Source organism: Scyliorhinus torazame, chromosome 8 (assembly GCF_047496885.1).
Source record: "Scyliorhinus torazame isolate Kashiwa2021f chromosome 8, sScyTor2.1, whole genome shotgun sequence".
Taxonomy (NCBI): domain Eukaryota; kingdom Metazoa; phylum Chordata; class Chondrichthyes; order Carcharhiniformes; family Scyliorhinidae; genus Scyliorhinus; species Scyliorhinus torazame.
Window position 1 is genome coordinate 61,341,160 of NC_092714.1, and position 12,955 is coordinate 61,354,114.

The following is a 12,955-nucleotide window of genomic DNA, read 5'->3' on the forward strand; positions in this document are numbered from 1 at the left end:
CCACAGTCAGAGCCTCACGTGTGGTGTGGTACTTCGCAAAATGTACCCGAAGAATTAACAATTTCTTCAGAGCTGCACTGCTCTAAACTTGACATGTAAATGGGATTCCTGCTGTACTTCTGACAAAGTTAGGGCAAAAGAGTGGGTGCAGATCTGAGGAAATTCCCAACCCACATCCTTTCATAATATAAAATCACTTTCAAACACAGCTTTGTGAATCTGAGTATTTTGCTTTCCTGCTACTAACCGCCCCTTTTGGAGCAGTGGTATTACCAATGCGAAAAGAAAAGCAATGTTCTGAAGCATGACTACAACTAGTCTGACTCAGGAAAGTAACTTAAGAAAATTGCTGAAGACATTTTCTTCCAAATTTTGAAACCTACCAGTCAGGATGCAAAAGTTCTTCAAACAAAATTATCACATTTTTCTGAGGAACAATGTAACAATTGTAAGGTTTATATGATTGTAATATATTGGGACTTTTAATTTAAGGTAAACTGAAGAGATCATGTGGCCTGTTCTGAAGTCTGCCTAATAGTATAATAATAATCGTTATTAGTATCACAAGTAGGCTTACATTAACGCTGCAATGAAGTTACTGTGAAAAATCCTTGTCGCCACACTACAGCGCCTGTTCGGGTACACTGAGGGAGAATTCAGAATGTCCAATTCACCTAACTAGCAAGTCTTTCAGGACTTGTGGGAGGAAACCAGAGCACCTGGAGGAAACCCACGCAGACACTGGGAGAATGTGTAGCTTCTGCACAGTGTCGCAAGCCAGGAATCGAACCCGGGTCCCTGTCGATGTGAAGCAACAGTGCTAACCACTGTGTTACTAAGCCAAGGTGGCTTGATTGATAGTAATTAAAGGGGGCCCAGAAAACTTTACTGGGATAAAGGTGCAAGGCGGTTACGCTTGGAGACAGCAGCCTATGTGCTAAGTGGGTTGACTGTGTGCCTCCAAAGTCCCTTGAAAGTGGTGGGAATGCCAGATTGGAAACAGTTGTGTGATGAGTGTAAAGTATACCTAAGATGTGTGTTTTTTTGGTTGGGCTATAAATAAGAAGGGAGAATTCTCTTATGTGGTTTGAAGCATAAATTACTTACAAATATAGCGTTTTGTCAAAGTATTAATCTGTTATTACAGTAAATGTACTAAATATGAAACCTTGATATGTCATTCTTTCAGCTATTTGCTAGAAATTCATTTTCTTTTTAAAAGTTATCGTTCTCTACAGACATCATAACAACTAGCTCTTATCAATTGCTGTTCTCACCAGTAAAATTATCTTTAGTTGGAAGTACATTCATAAGCTGTTCTACTTTTAATCAGTTACATCTTATTTAAAAAACTGCGATGCGAATATTTGGTCTTTCCAAATCTCAGATCAGTGCTTAAGTAAGAGTTTTGATATATGATTATTATTGTTTGAGTTTTCAATTATAGTTCAGACTTAGTTATATCTGCCCATTTATTGCAATTTTAACTGCAAAAGAGAAGAATGTGTTGCAAAGTTTCTACAAAACAGTCTTGATTACATTTCTAATCTTTTCAGCCCTTCCTTTATGCAATTCATGGTAATGACTGATTTTTTAATGCAAAAAACATTAGAAAACTTGAAACATTTGCAAAAGAAAAAGTAAAACTAGATGACATACTGATTGCATAAATACACTTACGTGCTTTGTGTAAGATCAACTACAATCAAATCTTTTTCAAGTAGCACAACCACTGCATATGGTTCTTGGAATTCTGTGAAGCACAATTAAACAGAAACTAATATAGCACCAGTACAGTAAGTTCCATACAATGCATGTCTAGTGTACAAGTAACTTTTCCACTGCCTGAAGCTACTCATTTGTTTTGCTGATAAAAGGGACAGGTGGGGGAAAAAAACCATGGATTTATTTATGTAGGATAGATATTTTTGCTACAATTATTTATATACAAACAAAATCAAAATTAAACCAATTAATTAATTGTGAGAGTGTTTTTAATTATTTTTCTATTTCCAAGGAATGTGGCCATCAGTGGCACATAATTTATTTCCCATCCCCAATTGTCTTTGATTGCAGTTGCTAGGTAATTTCAGAATGCAGTTAAGGGTCAACCACATTGCTGTAGGTCTGGAGTCACATGTAGGGCAGACTGGTAAGAATGGCAGTTTTCGTACCCTATGGGTTTTTACAACAATCAAAGACTGTTGTCTTGGTCAGCATTAATTAGATTATCCTTTTTTTCCAGATTTATTAACTAATGTGAGATTAACCATGGTGAGATTTGAACTTGTGTACCCAGAGCATTAGCCTGGGCCTCTGGGTTACTCAGCTAGTTACATTACCACCATGCCACAGTCTCCCCAATCAATATGACAGCTACAGACAGTATGTTTTGTCCACATATACTATATCATAAACCCAATATTGAATTGGTGCAAGTTAACTACTCTGTCCCATCTATGTTTTGCATTGTTTTGAACAGATCTGTCTGTGAACAATAGCATATTTGTGATGGAAAATTTGACTGAAATTCCACGTTGAAGCAGGTCAATTTAAACATTGATTGCAATTTGGAAATCATTTATTTCTGGAATTCCCTTTCTCAAGGTCAATTAAGAATGGGCAATACATGCTGGCCTTCTCGGCCTATTTCCTGTGAACAAATAAAAAGACATTTGTGAACTGGAGAATTTAAGTACAAGAAAAGTGAAACCAAACATGAAAATGCAGACCACTAACTGTAAATTAATACTATCCTAGACAAATAACATTTCCAAAAAAAAGATGGAAATGTGAGTTAGAATTTCTTCCTGAATGATTTTAAGACGGATAAGAACAATATTATTTGAATGGGTGGGGGTGAGGCAGAGGGAGAAACAGTTTAGTAACTTCAGTTTAAAAGTCAATTTGGCCCACAATTTCCTGAAAACTTGGTCTAAAACACGAATACTTTGGAATAATATTGATTTTCACCACAAAGGAGTGAGGACATTTAGGCACAAGCAGCTTACATCCATTTTGTGCTATCCCTGAATTTGCTTAATTTTTTTGCCTTCCCTGAAACTCTCTGCTGCCCACACTCAAACAAAAGTCCAGAGAATGTCAGCTTCCTAAGATTTATGCCAGTTCTGAACATGCATAAATGTACTCCAAAATGCTAGGTGCAGGAGGACCCAAAGTCATTTTTGGTTATTTTCTAAGCCATTTTTAAATTCTATTTGTCACACATACCTGCACTATATTTTTCATAGTCTTGAATATATTTTTGCGGCATCTGGATGAGTTATACTAAAAGTGAAATGCTTCCATGATTACATTTTCTTAAGCATACAGGGGAGTAGTTTCTGTCAGACTGTTCTGCTTTCCGAAGTATGTTTTGCCCCAAATTAGTCTAGCTAGGGTACAACATTGAGAAATTCAATGCACAAGTTACATCCAGCACAGACCTTTTACACTAGTTTAAAAAAAATGTGCTAGAAACCAACCACGCCCCTAGATTGAATTAATCATTGTGGCAAGTTTTCAGGACATTAGCAACTTCTCCCATTTAGGAGGCTTGAAGGAGACCCTTCATATTAAGCCGAGTGCTTTGAGCGTTAAAACACTAACTGCCACATTTTTAAAGCTTTTAGAATCATAGAATCACTACAGTGCGGAACAAGGCTATTTGGCCCATCAAGTCTGCACCAACCCTCTGAAAGAGCCCCCACTCTATCCCCTAGCCCAGTAATTCCACATAACCTTTTTGACTCTAAGAGACTGTTTAGCTTGGCCAATCCACCTATCCTGCACATCTTTTGATTATGGGAGGAACCCAGAGCATCCGGAGGAAACCCACACAGACACAGGGAGAACGTGCAAACTCCACACAGACAGTAACCCAAGGCTGAAATTTAACTAGGGTCCCTGGTGCTGTGAGGCAGCAATGCTAACCACTGAGCTGTTAAATTATAATATGCGAGTGTAATTATCAAATGGTTCAGTATGTTATTTTTTTACACTCATTTTTAATTATTTAAAATTTGGATATTCACTGGTGCTCTAGACGCTGATAAATTAATTTATGATAAACCGATTTTCAGCTGTATTAATAAAACCGCACGAGGTTTCCATTCTTAACCATATCAAGGAACATTCTCAACCCATTTTTGAATAAAAACTGTGTTCTAAAATGATTGTGTTGATTCTACGTGTTATAACGCACAAATAGATTTGAGCAGAAAATTGGGGGGTGCATTTTTAAAACATAGTCAACTTTCAGATTCAATTTACACCTGGATTGCTAATGTGCCCAATGTGGAAATTATTGTCTGTGCTTAATATGTGCTTGGAATGGTTTGATGGCTTTAATTTTACACATAAAAGAAGGAATATTGAATAATTCTGCACTTTCCATGGGCTCGGATTGTTCACATTGTCTTCTATTTGTTTTATGTTCATTTTTATGTTCCAGTATATGCTAACGAGAGTCACAGTAAAATTTGGCATAAGCTGCTGATGCCAACTTCAGCGTATATTTCAGCAGGTTATACCATTTGAGCAAATTCTGGGCCAATATTAATTTAAGTCTAATGACATATTCCATTTAAAGAGGTAGGTAAAAACTGAACAGTTCACTCATTCTTATTACCATTTGTATATGGTGTTTCACAAAGAGCTAGGAAGTCCACAATTGGATAATCCATTTCTAGAACTGTAATGGATTTGCCGTGCATAATTGTCAGGCTGGGTCTTCTGCACGCTTTATCATAGGAAAGTCCTCCAGAAAAAATTATAAATGGTTCACTGGAAGATGAAAACCACAGTTAGAATACAATTTACACTTAATCTGTTAAAAAATTACGCTTAATATGTTTTAAAAAACTGTATTTGAGCATTTTGCATACTGTTACTGATGCAAAATAATCTTTCAGCCAAGAATAAATGACGTGGCTCGGCTCTGAGGTGCCATAAACCATGATCTTTCAAAAGCTGGCCTGCCTACATGAAAATTGCAGAGGACTAAGCTGTGCCTATTCCCTCAATGAAGTCGGCTAGCTCGGGAGTGTAGGCTTGTGTCTTAAACCAGTCCGCTACCTTAAAAGACACTCCAGAAAATTGGAATCCCTGGGAATGCAGTCAGGAGACCCAGAATCAGGTCCCACCTGCCATTTTCATCCCTCCATGGAGCCTCCAAAACTCCATGAAGATCCAGTACATCATTTTAGTTAGTAGCAAAAGAATATATTGTGCATTACATGGCGTAATACTCTGGTCATGATAAAATGGTCGAGTAAATCTTGCTGTCTGGGGGATTGGTCCCTTGAAATCGAAAAGGCCCAATTTTCATTTCCATCAACAGGAATGAAAATTGGACTGTTTCTAGAATGTGTAGCCCATTTACACTGAACATTTGTAGTTAAACATTTACCATTGATTAATCCAGTTTAGCATAAGTGACACCAGGAGGACTTTCTGCAATAGCCACACCTCCATGTCAAACTATGAACCACCACACTTTCTAGCTGGCTTAAATTTCATATTCATGTTGAAGTAACATATCAGAATTTCGATTGTAATGAATATACAAATCTAAAGCAAGTAAAGCGGCTATAAACCTGCCAGGAATTATCAAACACATTCAAATGTAGCAAAATGTAGCATTAATGACAAGGAAAATGTACCGATTTAAAAAAAGGAAAGGCTGAACCAAACAATGTTCACCAAAAACAAAATATGCTGTAAATACTCAACACGTTGGTCAGCACCTATGGAAATAGAATCAAAGTTAATGGGTAGATATTACCTGTCCCATGGAGCAGGTGCTGAAAAAATAGCAGGGAGCAACAATGCGATGACTCGTGTCATGATATTCAAGTGAAAATCACAGCACATACATACATACATAATGATGGACAGATCAACGGACCAATTAGCACACACAACACGACAGCCAATCACAGACAAGAGCATACACAGTACAAAACAAGGAACACGACACCTCCTGAGCAGTCCAGCAGGAGATGGCTCAGGGCACAGACCTCATTGCCAGCCACTCAGACAGTCACCATGTGCTGAGTACCAGAGTTTACTATGTCAATAGTTAAATGAAATAAAACTGCGTTGTACCATTCGCAACCGTGTTGGTTCGTCTGTGTCTCAGAGTACCCAACACTTCAACTTTCTGACACATTCCTGCCTTCTGTGGAACTTCTGCAGGGGAGTGTTAAAAACCTGATCGGTTACCAATTCTATGGCTGTCCAATTAAGGCCCCAATTGGGGGCAATTTTGATTTGGTGCTGGTATTTAACCAACGTTGGAGGGTCCCTCCGTATCCTGAGACAACTGGCACAATCAACATGGACTCCTCCTGGTGGCAGGCCAGGGGGAATTTGAAGCCCTAATGATGGGGCTCCAGAGATAAAAGGCCACAGCTCTGTCAGAAGAGTTTTCCCTTCATCCTGATGTCCCTATCAGTTTCAGGTGGTGGAATTTACCAACTGTTCACGACGGCTCGGATATTCCTGTCCCATTTGTTCGGAGGAGGAGGAGCAGTCTCTGACAGGGAGAGAACCTGAGAGCATCTAAGACACTCAGAAGGTAAGTCAGTGGTTTTTACTCATTTTTACTTTTATACCTTTTTCAAATTGTGTGTGTCGGGGGGGGGGGGGGGGGGGGGAAACTGAAGTGACATCACAGAAAAGCTGTGACCTGAGTGGCTGGTTGGGAATCTACACTAAATTTAAAAAATTAAGCATTGGTAACTAATTAAACATAATTACTTAATTATAATTTAGAGGGGTATCTGAGCCAGAGATCGGAGAGTACTATATTTAGCTTTCACATTTATATTAGAAATCTAGTGCTAGGAAACAGATAGTTAACAGTAACTTTTTAAAAAAAAAAAATTTTTTAACTTTGAATTTTAATTAATTGACGCAATGTCAGTTAGAGGGGTGCAGTTCTCTGACTGTGAGATGTGTCAGGTCCGGGAGGCTTCCAGCGTCCCGGATGGCTTCATCTGCAGAAAGTGCACCCAACTGGAGCTCCTCACAGACCGCATGGTTCGGTTGGAGCAGCAACTGGATGCACTTAGGAGCATGCAGGTGGCGGAAAGCGTCATAGATCGCAGTTATATAAATGTGGTCACACCCAAGGTGCAGGCAGAGAAATGGGTGACCACCAGAAAGGGCAGGCAGTCAGTGCAGGAATCCCCTGTGGTTGTCCCCCTCTCGAACAGGTATACCCCTTTGGATACTGTCGGGGGGGATAGCCTATCAGGGGAAAACAGCAGCAGCCAGAGCAGTGGCACCACGGCTGGCTCTGATGTTCAGAAGGGAGGGTCAAAGCGCAGAAGAGCAATAGTAATAGGGGACTCTATAGTCAGGGGCACAGATAAGGCACTTCTGTGGATGTGAAAGAGACTCCAGGATGGTATGTTGCCTCCCTGGTGCCAGGGTCCAGGATGTCTCCGAACGGGTAGAGGGCATCCTGAAGGGGGAGGGCAAACAGGCAGAGGTCGTTGTACATATTGGTACTAACGACATAGGCAGGAAGGGGCATGAGGTCCTGCAGCAGGAGTTCAGGGAGCTAGGCAGAAAGTTAAAAGACAGGACCTCTAGGGTTGTAATCTCGGGATTACTCCCTGTGCCACGTGCCAGTGAGGCTAGAAATAGGAAGATAGAGCAGCTAAACACGTGGCTAAACAGCTGGTGTAGGAGGGAGGGTTTCCGTTATCTGGACCACTGGGCGCTCTGTCGGGACAGGTGTGACCTATATAAGAAGGACGGGTTGCATCTAAACTGGAGAGGCATAAATATCCTGGCCATGAGGTTTGCTAGTGTCACACGGGAGGGTTTAAACTAGTATGGCAGGGGGGTGGGCATGGGAGCAATAGGTCAGAAGGTGAGAGCATTGAGGGAGAACGAGGGAATAGGGACAGTGTGGCTCTGAGGCAGAGCAGACAGGGAAAAGTTGCTGAACACAGCGGGTCTGGTGGCCTGAAGTGCATATGTTTTAATGCAAGAAGTATTACGGGTAAGGCAGATGAACTTAGAGCTTGGATTAGTACTTGGAACTATGACGTTGCTGCCATTACAGAGACCTGATTGAGGGAAGGGCAGGACTGGCAGCTAAACGTTCCAGGATTTAGATGTTTCAGGCGGGATAGAGGGGGATGTAAAAGGGGTGGTGGAGTTGCGCTACTGGTTAGGGAGAATATCACAGCTGTACTACGGGAGGACACCTCAGAGGGCAGTGAGGCTATATGGGTAGAGATCAGGAATAAGAAGGGTGCAGTCACAATGTTGGGGGTTTACTACAGGCCTCCCAACAGCCAGCGGGAGATAGAGGAGCAGATAGGTAGACAAATTTTGGAAAAGAGTAAAAACAACAGGGTTGTGGTGATGGGAGACTTCCCCAATATTGACTGGGACTCACCTAGTGCCAGGGGCTTAGACGGGGCGGAGTTTGTAAGGAGCATTCAGGAGGGCTTCTTAAAACAATATGTAGACAGTCCAACTAGAGAAGGGGCGGTACTGGACCTGGTATTGGAGAATGAGCCCAGCCAGGTGGTAGAAGTTTCAGTACGAGAGCATTTCGGGAACAGTGACCACAATTCAGTAAGTTTTAAAGTGCTGGTGGACTAGGATAAGAGTGGTCCTAGGATGAATGTGCTAAATTGGGGGAAGGCTAATTATAACAATATTAGGCGGGAACTGAAGAACTTGGATTGGGGGCGGATGTTTGAGGGCAAATCAACATCTGACATGTGGGAGGCTTTCAAGTGTCAGTTGAAAGGAATTCAGGACCGGCATGTTCCTGTGAGGAAGAAGTATAAATACGGCAATTTTCGGGAACCTTGGATAACGAGAGATATTGTAGGCCTCGTCAAAAAGAAAAAGGAGCCATTTGTCAGGGCTAAAAGGCTGGGAAAAGACAAAGCCTGTGTGGGATATAAGGAAAGTAGGAAGGAACTTAAGCAAGGAGTCAGGAGGGCTAGAAGGGGGTCACGAAAAGTCATTGGCAAATTGGGTTAAGGAAAGTCCCAAGGCTTTTTACACGTACATAAAAAGCAAGAGGGTAGCCAGGGAAAGGGTTGGCCCACTGAAGGATAGGCAAGGGAATCTATGTGTGGAGCCAGAGGAAATGGGCGAGGTACTAAATGAATACTTTGCATCAGTATTCACCAAAGAGAAGAAATTGGTAGATGTTGAGTCTGGAGGAGGGTGTGTAGATAGCCTGGGTCACATTGAGATCCAAAAAGACGAGGTGTTGGGTGTCTTAAAAAATCTTAAGGTAGCTAAGTCCCCAGGGCCTGATGGGATCTACCCCAGAATACTGAAGGAGGCTGGAGAGGAAATTGCTGAGGCCTTGACAGAAATCTTTGGATCCTCACTGTCTTCAGGGGATGTCCCGGAGGACTGGAGAATAGCCAATGTTGTTCCTCTGTTTAAGAAGGGTAGCAAGGATAATCCAGGGAACTACAGGCCGGTGAGCCTTACTTCAGTGGTAGGGAAATTACTGGAGAGAATTCTTCGAGACAGGATCTACTCCCATTTGGAAGCAAATGGACGTATTCGTGAGAGGCAGCATGGTTTTGTGAAGGGGAGGTCATGTCTCACTAACTTGACAGAGTTTTTCGAGGTCACAAAGATGATTGATGCAGGTAGGGCAGTGGATGTTGTCTATATGGACTTCAGTAAGGCCTTTGACAAGGTCCCTCATGGTAGACTAGTACAAAAGGTGAAGTCACACGGGATTAGGGGTGAGCTGTCAAGGTGGATACAGAACTGGCTAGGTCATAGAAGGCAGAGAGTAGCAATGGAAGGATGCTTTTCTAATTGGAGGGCTGTGACCAGTGGTGTTCCACAGGGATCAGTGCTGGGACCTTTGCTCTTTGTAGTATATATAAATGATTTGGAGGAAAATGTAACTGGTCTGATTAGTAAGTTTGCAGACGACACAAAGGTTGGTGGAATTGCGGATAGCGATGAGGACTGTCAGAGGATACAGCAGGATTTAGATTGTTTGGAGACTTGGGCGGAGAGATGGCAGATGGAGTTTAATCCGGACAAATGTGAGGTAATGCATTTTGGAAGGTCTATTGCAGGTCGGGAATATACAGTGAATGGTAGAACCCTCAAGAGTATTGAAAGTCAAAGAGATCTAAGAGTACAGGTCCACAGGTCACTGAAAGGGGCAACACAGGTGGAGAAGGTAGTCAAGAAGGCATACGGCATGCTTGCCTTCATTGGCCGGGGCATTGAGTATAAGAATAGGCAAGTCATGTTGCAGCTGTATAGAACCTTAGTTAGGCCACACTTGGAGTATAGTGTTCCATTCTGGTCGCCACACTACCAGAAGGATGTGGAGGCTTTAGAGAGGGCGCAGAAGAGATTTACCAGAATGTTGCCTGGTATGAGGAGCGGTTGAATAAACTCGGTTTGTTCTCACTGGAACGAAGGAGGTTGAGGGGAGACCTGATAGAGGTCTACAAAATTATGAGGGGCATAGACAGAGTGGATAGTCAGAGGCTTTTCCCCGGGGTAGAGGGGTCAATTACTAGGGGGCATAGGTTTAAGGTGAGAGGGGCAAGGTTTAGAGTAGATGTATGAGGCAAGTTTTTTTACACAGAGGGTAGTGGGTGCCTGGAACTCGCTACCGGAGGAGGTGGTGGAAGCAGGGACGATAGTGACATTTAAGGGGCATCTTGACAAATACATGAATAGGATGGGAATAGAGGGATGCAGACCCAGGTAGTGTAGAAGATTGTAGTTTGGTCGGGCAGCATGGTCGGCACGGGCTTGGAGGGCCGAAGGGCCTGTTCCTGTGCTGTACATTTCTTTGTTCTTTATCAATGGTGTACCCCGGCCTTGGGATTCCTGGTGACGAGGGGTGCATTCAACTGGAAATCCCGTTGACCACCGCGGGACCAAAATATCCCGCTGGCGGGCTGCCTCCGCCACTGAAAAACAGGCTTCGGTTTGCTCGGTAAATCCCGCCCAGGAGTCTTCAGTGAAGTGCTTCTGTGCTGGCAAGTGAGGGCGTCCCCATGTTGTGCTGCAGACCTGCTTCACTAGCATACCTCTTTCAGTGGGCTGCTAAGGCGCCAGAGCTGCCGGTCCTTTGGGAAGCAGCTTAGTACAATGACACCTCCCAGAAAATTGCACTGTCTGTCTCGTTGCTGGCAAGAGTGGGCTCGTTCCAACACCAAAGCCTGCAGGAAAATCCAGTCCAATATTTCAGATCTGTAACCTTCCATCAGAACCTTCCATTGAAACATGAAACTGTTTCTCTCCACTGATGCTGCTCGGTCTCCTGAGTATTTCCAGCATTCTCTGTTTTATTTTACATTCCCAGAAACCACAATATTTTTCTTTTGTAATTTTTCTAAAATATTTTTTGGAACTCTTTGTGCTGGATTTTTCTCTTGGAGGCAGGAATTGGGAAGGAGTTCAATTCTGGGTTGGGAATCCACCTCTGTTGCCAGCCTACCAGGAAGCACGATTTTCCAGGAGTTAGGGCCTTAATTGGCCTGAAAACCAAAGGCAAGAACAGAGGTGCTCTGATTCCAGGTTGGTCTCAGCTGCCATCTTTGTTGAGTAACTCAAAGTTGTTTGTAATTGGTGGTCGAAGATATGAAAGTTGATGATGAAAAGTTTTAACTGGATTGGCTTGTGAATATTGACCTTCATACTTCGACTCTTCTTGCTACCTTCTGTATGGATGGCCCAGATTAATGGAAGCTTTATGAAATAATAAATCAATAGACTCCTTGAAGCTTTTATCTGCTATCTTTGAGCCATTCCACTAAGAATATTAATGGCCCAAACTGTTTCTATTGCCCGCTGAATGTGTCTGCACATATTCATGTGCAGCAAGTCGCAGTAGAGTGCTGAAATTCAGCACATTTCAGGGGCTGTCCTCAACGTACATCCCTCAAGTGAAGTGTCTCTCCCAGTAGCCTCATCTGACCATCTTCAGTTATGAGGAGACCAACTGTGCAATGCCCTGGGTTCCTAACTTCACACCATCCCAATGGAAATGAACAAGGAGGTATGTTGTTATGGGCCAGGGCTTAGAGAACCCCAAAGTGTATCATGGAGTTCACCTGACCCACGACTTTTACTAGATTGTGTTATGGGGAGCACACGGCCCACTCTACAGGTGTGGTACAGCAGAGATCGAAAAGTAATTTTTTAAAGCAAAACAATGTTTATTCTATGAATTCAAGTTAACCTTTATGATGATTTGAAGAAGGCATGGACCAACATTGCTGACACGGTCAATACCACAGCAGAGTCACGCTTGGCTCCAGAATCACAAGCAATTCAATGACCTTTTGTGGTATGGAAAGGTGAGTAAGAGCAACTAGGCCCTTGGTCACAATGCCCAAGCAGCTCAGGGGACACAGGATGCGTGCTTTTGTCACCGTTGGAGGAGCATGTACCCAAGACATTCATTCAGCCTTCATAGAAACTTTGCAACATTGTGCTTCTGGAGCCAAGTGATGATGCCAGCATGTTGCACTTCCATCTGGAGCAGCTGTCCTTCTCCATGCAGGACTTGTGCTTTATCTCCCACTCCTCCCTGTCCTTGCATGAGAAATGGGTGCACAATGCCAACTATATGGCCCAGACAGGGATTAAAGGTGACCCCAATAATGAGAACCATTTGGGTAATCGAGGGAATGGCTATGGCTATTGCCAGGATTCCATAGCGGCTGCAGCTTGGCGAAAGCAAAATTGTCATCCCTGGCACACATGGCATTGAAGGAGGAGGGGGAGGGAGAGCATGGTGCCACCACACAGCACCTTGTCCGAAAGCATGTCAAGCACCGGGTGGTGTTGAAAGCCTCAGAACTGCAAATTCTTCAAAGTCTCATTAATTAATCTTGCATCTCACACAAGTGCCAGTGGTCTCAGGTCACCCTGTCCCTCGGATAAATCCCTTGGACAGGAGCAGGAGATATCC

The 12,955-nt window shown here is 42.9% G+C and overlaps 1 protein-coding gene across 5 annotated transcripts in view; it reads right to left on the reverse strand.

Moving 5' to 3' along the window:
* Positions 1–12,955, reverse strand: part of stxbp5l (syntaxin binding protein 5L) — an 879,402-nt gene that overhangs the window by 408,413 nt on the left and 458,034 nt on the right. For all 5 annotated transcript variants that reach the window (XM_072513712.1, XM_072513711.1, XM_072513708.1 and 2 more), the window contains exons 10-11: positions 4,631–4,785; positions 1,681–1,753 (exon numbers count right to left, since the gene is read on the reverse strand). In XM_072513712.1, the coding sequence (XP_072369813.1) occupies positions 1,681–1,753; positions 4,631–4,785 (228 nt within the window). The remainder of the gene's footprint in view (positions 1–1,680; positions 1,754–4,630; positions 4,786–12,955) is intronic.